This window comes from Sapajus apella, unplaced genomic scaffold, assembly GCF_009761245.1.
Source record: "Sapajus apella isolate SASKATOON/1434 unplaced genomic scaffold, GSC_monkey_1.0 scaffold72, whole genome shotgun sequence".
NCBI classification, from domain to species: Eukaryota; Metazoa; Chordata; class Mammalia; order Primates; family Cebidae; genus Sapajus; species Sapajus apella.
Genome location: NW_022437012.1, coordinates 1,383,519 through 1,393,579, shown reverse-complemented (window position 1 = coordinate 1,393,579; position 10,061 = coordinate 1,383,519). Strand labels below are relative to the sequence as shown.

Below are 10,061 nucleotides of genomic sequence, written 5' to 3'. Positions count from 1 at the left end.
CCCTGGGGGACTTAAACCCAGGTCTCAGCTCCCTGAGCAGACAGCTCTTTTTCTCGGGACCCTTTGCTCCCAAGGCATGTTCTGCCTCTGGCTCTGGGATGGTGCCAGTGCATTCTGAGGCCACATCTGTGTCATTTCAAAGTGCCAGAGTGAATGGAGGGGAACAGCCAGTCTGTACCAGAGAACCATACGCCCTGGATTCTCTCACTCTGAAAGCAGCCACTTCCTCCAGAGGTGAAACAAGCCTCATGGCTGGACCTGGGAGCAGTCTTTGTCGGGGTGGGGGCCAGTGCCCACAGGACTTGTGAGAATCTGAGGCTGCTCAGGGTGGGCTCAGGTTCCAGGTGACGCCACACAGGAAGTGGCGCGGCCTATGGGGAGACCCTCTTTCAGCTGTCGAATGTGGCCTGTGACCGGGTACAGTAGTAGCTCATGCCTGTAATCCCAGCACTTTGGGAGGCCGAGGTGGGAGGATCACATGAGCCTGGGAGTTCAAGACCAGCCTGGGCAACATAGGGAGATCCCGTCTCTACTAAAAATTAACACAAAAGAATAAAAAATAAATGAATGTGTCTGTCACCAGGGGGCTGGCCGAGTTAGGGGGATTGCAGGGGGAGAGGAAGGCCCGCTGTGAGTAAAGGGACGCCTGAGGCAAGGGCAAAGGGCCTGGGGGCCTGGGGCGGGGCTGCTGCTGCCCTCTACCCTCCTCGAGGGGGTCCCTCTGGAGACCCCTTTGCCTCCCCACCAGGAAGTCCTCCTGAATAGTCCCCCGCCTCAGCACTTGGGTCCCATCGCAGTCTTAGCTTGCCCTAAGTCCCTCTTTCTTCCTACCCCACCCCCTCACCTTATTGTACGGCTCAGACCCTCCTCTGTGCAGTCACTGGCCCTGGGGCAGTCGTGGAAACTACCTTTCTGAATATAAAAGTTAGACATGCACATTGCAGAAAAGCGGTTAAATACAGAAAAGTAGAAAGAAAAACAAAGCACTGGTATCACTTTGGCTTACTTTCCTCCAGACTTCCTTTTCCTGCACACACCTTAACAAAGCGTTTCATCCCTCAGCTCCCTCCTTAACCCCTGTCTTGCCACCCCCAGCTCCACTTAGCATTATGTTGAGTTTTCTTGGACTCAGTATTCAGAGAATTTACTCGCTATTCAATATTCAAGGAATTTGCCAAGTTCTGTGTAAAACATCTTTTTAAAAGACTGCATAGGCTGGGCATGACGGCTCACACCCATAATCCCCATGCTTTGGGAGGCCAAGTTAGGAGGACCCCTTGAGCCCAGGAGTTCAAGACCAGTCTGTGCAACAAAGCAAGATCTTGTCTTTATAAAAAAATGAAAAATAAAAAATTAACTGGGTACAGTGGTTTAGTCCCAGCTACTCAGTAGGCTGAGGTGGGAGATCACTTGAGCCCAGGAGTTCAAGACCAGCTTGGGGGACATGGAGACCTCGTCTCTACCAAAACAACGAAAATGAGGCATGATGGCAAGGGGCTGTAGACCCAGCTACTCGGAAGGCTGAGCTGGGAGGATCGTGCGCGCAGGAGGTTCCAGACTGCGGAGAGCTGTAACTGCCACTGCCCTCCAGCCTGGGTGACAGAGCGAGACCCTGACTCAAAAACAAAAACAAAAAATTCCAGCATATGTAGGTATAATATATTTAACTAATCCCCAATTCTGGGGCATTTAGGTTCTTTCGCTATTTTCTTTTTTGCAGTCCTTGCTCTTCCCCTGCCATGCAGGCCTAGTCCTCAGCTTGGAAGCCCATCCTTCACACCGTTAGGTGGGAACCATGGCAAACATGCACCCTTGTGGTGGCTGCACCCCCGCTGCCAGGGTTTGTCTGTGCCCTGACCTCAACCTAGGGGAGTAAAGGAAGAGTCCCCGGGCGGCTCCCCTCTGCCGGCCACCCCTCGTCTGTAGAGACATCTGCAGCTGTGTCTGGTGATGGGGGCAGATATCACCAACAGCTGAGGGTGAGGATGGCATGACGGAGAGGCGGGAGACAGCACGAAGACCCCTGGCAAGTTGCTGAACAAAAGAGCCTGTTCACTGGCTGCTCGGCCTCTGGGTTTCTTGTAACGCTCCTTATTAAGTCACTGTCAATGATGGCCAAAAGCATCCCGACTGATGCATTCATCATCGTCCATCTTCCCAGCCCTGGGCCTGCCCATGCTGCGAGACCCCGTTTCTGCACCAGGCTCACCTCACTTACACTCAAGCACTACCTCTTCCTCCTCCCTTCCTCCCTCCTCAGCTGTCCAGAGGTCCTGTTTGGTTCCAGGCAGTCCCTCTTATGTCACTATGCTTGTATCACTGGAGGCGCGCAGGCCTGGCTGCCCTCCTGAGGGCCGCACCTGCACCTTCTTCCTTTCTGGATGGGCCAGCCATGGACCCCTAGATGGACTGCATGAAATGTCCCCTCTCACCTGCCAAGGGCCCTCAAACAGTTCTCCAGGGACATCCCAGGCAATGCCCTCCTTCCCACTCGTGGCTTTTGCCTGATGCCTGCTGGTAGGATGGTGACCGTCAGGGACTCTAGACCAGACACCCTGGCCCTGCCTGGCCTCCCGAGGCTGGGACTTGGATCTAGGTGGCCCCAGATGATCCCCCAGCTCTTGGGAGCGTGGCTAACACCTTCAGAGCCCCTGTTGGTCATAGCCTGCAGCCCTGGGCTAGAGCAGAGTCCAGTCTGGTTCTCAGGGTCAGCTGGGAGACCAGGTTCAGGTGTCCCATCCAAGAGGACAAGAAGTGGGCAGGGAACAAGAACCGGATGAGAGGCTGAGGCCAGCTGGAACCCAAAGGAGGGCACGGCAGGCCTTGAGCAGAGCAAAGAGCCGTAAGTGATGTTCAAGACAGCAAGGGCCCCAACCCAGAGCCATGCCACTAAACAGGCTGCAGAGCGGGAGGTGGGGTGGCAGGAGCTGTGGGCAGCCAGGTGGTGGGGGTTTGGGTGCTGAGGGGCAGCCCTGGCTGGATGTTCACACTGGCCTGGAACCCTGGCCTGTTCTCATTGGTTACTGGTTAAGGAGTGTGTAGGGAACAGGCCTGGGAAAGTCTCGGGCTAGTGAATGAGTCTGAACTTCCCACACTACTCTCACCCCTGGGTCAAAACCTGAAAAGGCCAGGTCAAAATACCAGCATGGCCATGGGGGATGGGACTTCTGCCATGAGTGGCCAGTCATATTTCGGTTCTGCTGCTCAGGCCAAGAGGGGGCCAGAGTAGGCGGCCTCTGTGTGGAGGGAAGAAGGAAGGCCGCCACGTGTCCAAGAGGGCAGACCTGTGACAGGGCTGGGAGGGGGCAAGAAACGTGATGTGTGGTCCAAGATCCTGTCCCGGAGTGTTGCTGAAGCTCCGCTGGAAGCACGTGGAGGCTTCGGCTTCGAGGGCGCAGCATGGCCACATCGCTGGGTGCCTGGGCTCCAGAGCCAGGGTGGGGCGGGGGCACAGGCAGAGAGACTGGGAGGGAGCGAGAGAGCTGCGGCGGAGGAAAGTTTCAAAACCCACTTCCACTCTCCCTTCCCCGCAGGGACGCTGTTTAACAAACAGGACATCCTGAAAACAGAGAAGCTGGCCGGTGAGCTTTGGGTGTGACTGTCCACCTGTTTCCCTGGAGTAGTCAGGATCAACTATCCCAGCCCCCAGGAAAACCCCCACCTCCCCCTTTGACAGACACTCAGGGGGAAATAGCCTTGCCTCTGCAAAATGAAGACAAGAGGCTCATGGCCAAATTCCAGGGGATCCCCCAGGCTCCTCTGAGCGCATCCATGTCTCTTGCTGAGATTAAATGGAAGATGCCAGCAGGACCAGTGACGGGCTCCGGCCCCCGAATGAAGGTGTCAGTTACCCTGCTGTCTTCAGGGACCTGACTAACCCTGGTGCTGGCGCGGACAAGCATCAGGACTGCAGAGAAACCGTCCTGTGCTGTGTCGCAGACCTGTGCTTTTCCTCCCTACTATGTCCTACAGGTTTTAATTTACTAAATTAAACTCTTATTTTCCTTCTGTCTTTCCCCCATGATAATATAGGGTAGCAGTTCTCAAATAGTTTGGTCACAGGACCCCTTCACACTCTTGAAAATCACTGAGGACCCTAACGAGCTCTCGTTTATTAGTTATGCCAACATTTAGCATCGTAGAAATTAAAGCCAATAACTGTGAAAAATATTTACTTGTCCATTTTAAGACCTTACATCCATTACATATTAACTTTTTTTAAAAACCTATATTTTCCAAGGCAAAAAGTGTATTTCGTCAGTAGGAGTGGCATCGTTTTGCATTTTTGCGGACCTTTAAAGCCCGGCTTAACAGAAGGCCGCTGCATTCAGTCTATTGCAGTATGGTATCCTGGCAGAAGAAAACCACGTGAGGTTGGGAAAAGAACCCCCAGGGGTTCTTGCACCACACTTCCGATGGCATGCTGTGTCGGCTGACTTTAACCCGTACGTTCTAAATAGAGAGTGCCATGACCAAAGCAGAGGGAGAGACACCTACAGATGTCCTGGGTGAAGGGCTGGAAGAAGTATTAACGGTGGCGGAAGCAGCTGGGCATCGCCTCTGTTTTCTCCTAGGGAAAGGATGAACCGCTGTCTTGCTATGAGGCATGGCTGTGTTGTGTCAGGTGGGAGCCTGATTTCTGAGGTGTACGGACGGGAGGAAAGGTGCGCATCAGATCTCCGAGGAAAGTGGTGTAGTGGACTTTTGTCATCTTTGGCATCAGAACACCCTTTCTTCAGGGAAAATCTTTTATTGAGTGAGTTTTGGCAGAGTCCCGCTCCTCCTGGAGACAAAGGAGCCAGACACTCTCTCCTCACACGTTCCAGGAGCTACAGAATGAACACACACCTGAGGTTTGCCTGATCGTATCCTCCCTAATGGTACTTAATCGTGAGCTCAGGGCAGACAGCTGAGGAAGTATTTGCAGGAGGGGTGAGTCTGGAGGCTCCCTTTTTGTGGGCGTCATGCTGTCAGTGGTGCTGGTGGTGGAAGCCGCAGCACGCCCAGCAAATGGTCCCTGTGCTGCAGCCCTGCCTGTTTCCAGCCACGCAGCTCCCCGGACCCCTGTGAGCTTGCTGGGCTTCATCCCATCTTTCCTGCCCGGCTGAGTGACCTTTACCCAACAGCTTCCTTCACTGAGTTGGGGCCCTGGCAGGGCCAGGCTGGAGGCCTCCCTCACCATCTGCAGCTTCCACCTATATGGCTGGGCTCCCTGAACCCACGCTTGGCCTTTCCAAAGTGCCCTGCATAGCCCTCCGGAGAAGCTTTGGATTCCAGCACTTTCCCAAAACTGTCCTGCGTGGAAGACTTGGGCCACACCACTGTTAACTGAGGGGCTGGAATGCAGGGTCTTTCTCATCTCACCTCAAATCCCCAACAGAGCCCTTCTAATGGAAACAGTGTTTACCAGTTAGAGTATTTGTAAAGCACAGGGGAAACGCATCATGGGCGATCTGCCACAAATTTCGTGATTCCTTGAGAACCATTTTGTTAACACTGAGGTCATGGAGTGACAGCCCCATGTGGACTGTGATTGTTCCCTGGCCGTGCACTGCCTCTCCCCACGGAGGTCGGGCTTGGCCATGTGCTGTGGCCAACGGAAAGTGAGCAGGGGCTATATTTGTGCCTGCAGGGTAGGGCTCAGCCTCTTGTGCTTCTGCCATGAGAAAGAACACGGCCCAGGAAAAGCTGCTACTTCGACCAGGGACCCAGAATACCGGAGCAGACCTGATCAGACCCGAGCCTGGAGCATAAACCAGAAGCCAACTTGTAGACTATGCGAGAATGGGAATCTGTGGATGTAGACCACCGAGTTCTGGGGTTGCTTTGCAGCAACAGCTGACTCTGACTGAGCCCGTCACAGGAGGAAGAGTTCCAGAATTTGATACATGCTGAACACTGGATAGTCAGTGTTACATGGCAATTTGGTAAATTCCCAGGCACTGCTGAAGTTCTCTTGACCTCACAGACAAATAACTTCCTACAACCTGCCGCTTCCGTTTTTACCTAATGGTCCTGACTGCGGATGCCCTACCTGGTGAGAAAGCTTGTTTCCACACTTCAGATGCTGGCTCTCCAACACTAGACAGCTTGGGGGACAGGAGGTAAGATGGGCTGGCGGTTTGCGGGGGACCCCTCAGGTTGGGGAGTTGGCACCAGGTGCCAACAAGCTCCTGGCCTGAAACTGCAGCCAGGGGGGCCAGTGATCCCACTGCCACCCCCAAACCTGCCTCCCAACTCCTCCAGCACTGCCTGCCCATCCACGCCTACATCTTACTGAAATGAAAATCCATGTCTTGGAGAAATTCTTTAGGGGTGGAGGGGAGGCACTGGGCTCCTGAAAACACACATGGGCTTCAAGTTCTAGGTCACCCTGAGGCCAGCAGCATCTTTCCGTGCGTCTTGTGCAGGCTGCTCCGGGCTTTCCCTCTGCGGACGCAGCTCACACTTCTCACCATACAGGACACTTCCCTGTTTGCTCTCCACTACATCCCCACAGGATGCACCATGCTGGGCTCAGGGTAGGTCTTAAAGAAATATTGAGAAAATGAATGGATGAATCTTTATTTATAAAAAGTTACATCCACTGCTCTCAGGGCTGCCGGCTGGTGTAACCTGACAGTGTGAGAGAGACAGAGACAGAGCGAGCTCTGTCCCAGCCGACTAAGCTGAGCCGTGGCTCCCTGGGGCATTCTGGCACTCAGCTTCCTAGCACAGGCTTTTGTTGAGAGAACGTGTACAGAGCATGTTATTTTAATGTTTTATATACGGCAAAAGTAGTGAATTTAGGATTATGTTTTTATATTTCTTCAAACCCAACAAGTTTGCCTCATGGCCAGGGAAAAGAGTGTGGAACACAGTTTAGATCATTTTTAGTAATGACTAATAAGTGGACTCCATCCAGTCTTCTCCACAGTAATAACATCAACACTCCTTTTCGTTTTAACCTCCTTTCGAAAGTATTTATTTGTTCTCAGTCAGACGAACATAACTCTTGCAGGATCCAGCTTCTGCTGATTCCCTGGTGTGCTCCCAGCACCTAAAGAAACACTGCACTTCTCTACAAAGAGAACTGGAACTGTTGTTTCCTTACTGCTGACAGATGAAAAAGTTTGGACCTTAAAATGATACCTGCTTCTGTTGGCACTTCTGGGTAAGGCCACTCTCTCCAGCCTTCCAATGACAAGTAATGCTTTACAGTACAGCCAACTAATAGTCTAAGATGCCTAGAAATGGACAAACCACATGTTGCTTATTTCCACACAGTTACGACCTGTGTGGAAAAATTCAAGGCGCTAAGCAACCGTGTCACTTTATGGCCTGGTACCACACTGGAGCATGTCACAAGTTCCCAAGGGCAGTGGCTTCTTCCTCTACTAACAGGTTCTACCACAGACCTTTACACAGCACAGACCTCGGTTACTAACACCTAAATGTTAAGACCCACGGGATTTGCAGTCTCTATATTCGTGCCTAGTACTTTGGTAAAAGCCACACCAGGCACATGGTATTTTATGCAGTCTTCAAGGACATCTGCGATAGACATGTATCTTCACATGTAAGCTTTAAAATATACTTTAACATAATACATTGTACTGCAGAGAACTAGAATTCAACATATTACACTGCTAAAATGTTCATATAAATACTATATATGCATGGATTCACTCCATTAGAAAAATTCACCTATCAGAATATCAAAGACCAGTATCAGCAAAGCCCAAGGAGAAAGTATTTTAACAGTAGGAACACTAAAAATAACGACTATGAGGTTTATAAACAAGTGGTGGGAAAGAGAATTCTTTACATTTGCTATTATGTCATAACAGGCACAATCTGAAATACAATTTAAGATTAGCAGTGTACAAAAATACTTTTTAAACAATATTTTTGATAGGTACAGTAGCACTTAAAAAAACAAAAACAAAAACAGCTGTGTAGTTATTCCTTTTGAGGACCTACTAAAACAATTCACCTTACTGCCCCCAGCTACATATGAAAGTGCAAACCTGGAAAGCAAGTTCTCTTACCCAGGTACACACCACATACACCCACATACGGAAATAACTCCATCTACGATGCATACTGATGAGGCAGCGACCTCAAACGGCGTGAGACGACAGTGTGTGGAGCCTGCTTCCATTTCCAGGTTTGGGATGAATGAACAAGAGGCAAAGGCAAGGTGGAGTCTATGAGTGCTTGGGTCCTCTCTGGGAGTTTAATCTGGCATATCAATATTTAACTTGGGAGGTGGGGGAACGTATTTCCCAGGGCTCTGGGTTATAACTACCCTGGCCTTCTTTCCAAATATTGGAGCAATTTTCGGAGCTTCTGGAACGGATGTTTCCTCAGCATCTTCACTATCTTCGTGATGGAGATCATATGAAATGTTCCCATATTCTCTTAAAAATGGAAAAATTTCAAGCAGAAACTGACAGAAGTCTCTGCGAATGCCAAACCACCAATGATTGCCACCCTTTCGCCTAAATGTTGTGGCCATTAAAGTTAGTAAGGAAAGCCAAAGGGGGACAAATATGGAGATGAAGGAGAATGTATTGTGACCATCCAATCTGTGAACCAGCAGGACCTCAAAAGTGAGCAGGGGCACGACAATCGTTATCCAGCTGATGGCCATGGTCACGTGTGTTCTTCGCTGCTCGGCAACCACATCCAGGGACCGCAGGAACAGGAGGGACCAGACGATGTAATAGAGGACGACCAGGCAAAGGAACGACATGAGAATCCACAGAGGCACAAACACCACCAGCCACGGCCAGTGAATAATCCTGTCCAGCCTTAGGGCGATGAAGATGAACTGCAGGATGTTGACAGAGCACAGGATCTCCAGCTCCAGCGATCTATCATGTCGAAAGCCCCAGACGCAGGCGGCCACGGACACGGGGGACACGAAGAAGAGAGGCATGAAGACCAGCAGCCAGAAGTGGGTGCCCCTCTCCACCCTGTCGCAGACCAGGACTTCGAACATGAGCAGGAGCAGGTGGATGCCCACAGCGATCAGCATGGCTTTGAACTCCACGCAGGCCTCTCCCTCGGTGCGGTAGCGAGGGTTGCGGGCCCAAACGCCCGCGCCCACCGAGGCGCCCGCGATGACCAGAAGCTTCCACAGCCATATGGGGGTGAAGACGGCCCAGTAGCTCCACTGGATGATGCCGTCCAGGCGGAGGGGCAGCAGCACCGAGAAGAGCAGCAGGCAGGAGTAGATGAGGAACTTGCTGGGGTTGAAGTCCTGGAACAGGCCCCTGGGGTTCATGTCGGAGGCTGCCGCCCACCGGCCCAGGCCTGCTCCCCCGTGATGCTCGGCGCCCGCGTCTCCGCGGCTCCCCGGGCCGCCGCCTCCCGGGCCCGGCCCACGCCGGCTCCAGGCGGACCAATGCCGGGGCAACCAGGAGGAGGCTCGCAGCGGCGACGCGGAGAGGCCGGAACACGTGCGCGCGCGGTCACGTGTCCCGGCCGGAAGCAAGCTACGGTGTGGCCTGCGCGGGCCCGGGCGGCGCGGCGGCTACCGGCGGGGCGCTGCCTCGGTCCCGCTGCTGCCCGCTTTCATTCCGAACTCATTAGGCTGGCACCTACTGCGTGCGGCGCCCGGAAGGGCCTGGCGCGCTGCGGACTCCCCAGGCGGCCCGCAACCTCGGACGGACGCTTCCAGGCGACTCCGGGAACATGGAGGCGGGAGTGAGCTCACATCCTCCCGGCAGGGCGGGGCGGGGCCCTACGGGGAGGGCGGGGCCGGGCAGAGAGGGCGGGGCCTGGCGCGGAGCACCCCACCCCACTTTGCGGGGATCCTCCCCTCCCCGCGCTAGCCGCGGCTCCCCGGGAACCCGCCTGGAGCTAGGGCGCCCGCGGTGAGGCTCCAGCGCCCCTGGGGCTATGGCGCCCGCGGTGAGGCTCCAGCGCCCCGCGGGCGGCTTGTAGAGCGGCGCGTACGGGAGCAGAAGCGGGTGGCCGGGCGAGTGGGGGAGTTTGCGAGCCAGGGAGCGGGTGCCGGTAAATGCACGGATGCTGGCGCTGAAGACCTGTGCGGGCCGGCGCGGGGCGGCGGC

At 53.7% G+C, this 10,061-nt stretch overlaps 1 protein-coding gene across 1 annotated transcript; it reads right to left on the bottom strand.

Moving 5' to 3' along the window:
* Positions 1-6,939: 6,939 nt before the first annotated feature.
* On the bottom strand, positions 6,940-9,708 carry TMEM185B (transmembrane protein 185B). Its single transcript, XM_032250618.1, has one exon. It carries the CDS (start codon positions 9,269-9,271, stop codon positions 8,219-8,221), a length of 1,053 nt encoding a protein of 350 aa, XP_032106509.1. The 5' UTR covers positions 9,272-9,708; the 3' UTR covers positions 6,940-8,218.
* Positions 9,709-10,061: the final 353 nt, after the last annotated feature.

Bases quoted from the DNA above. Each gene is read 5' to 3' on its own strand.
- TMEM185B (XM_032250618.1), bottom strand. From the start codon at position 9,271: ATGAACCCCAGGGGCCTGTTCCAGGACTTCAACCCCAGCAAGTTCCTC.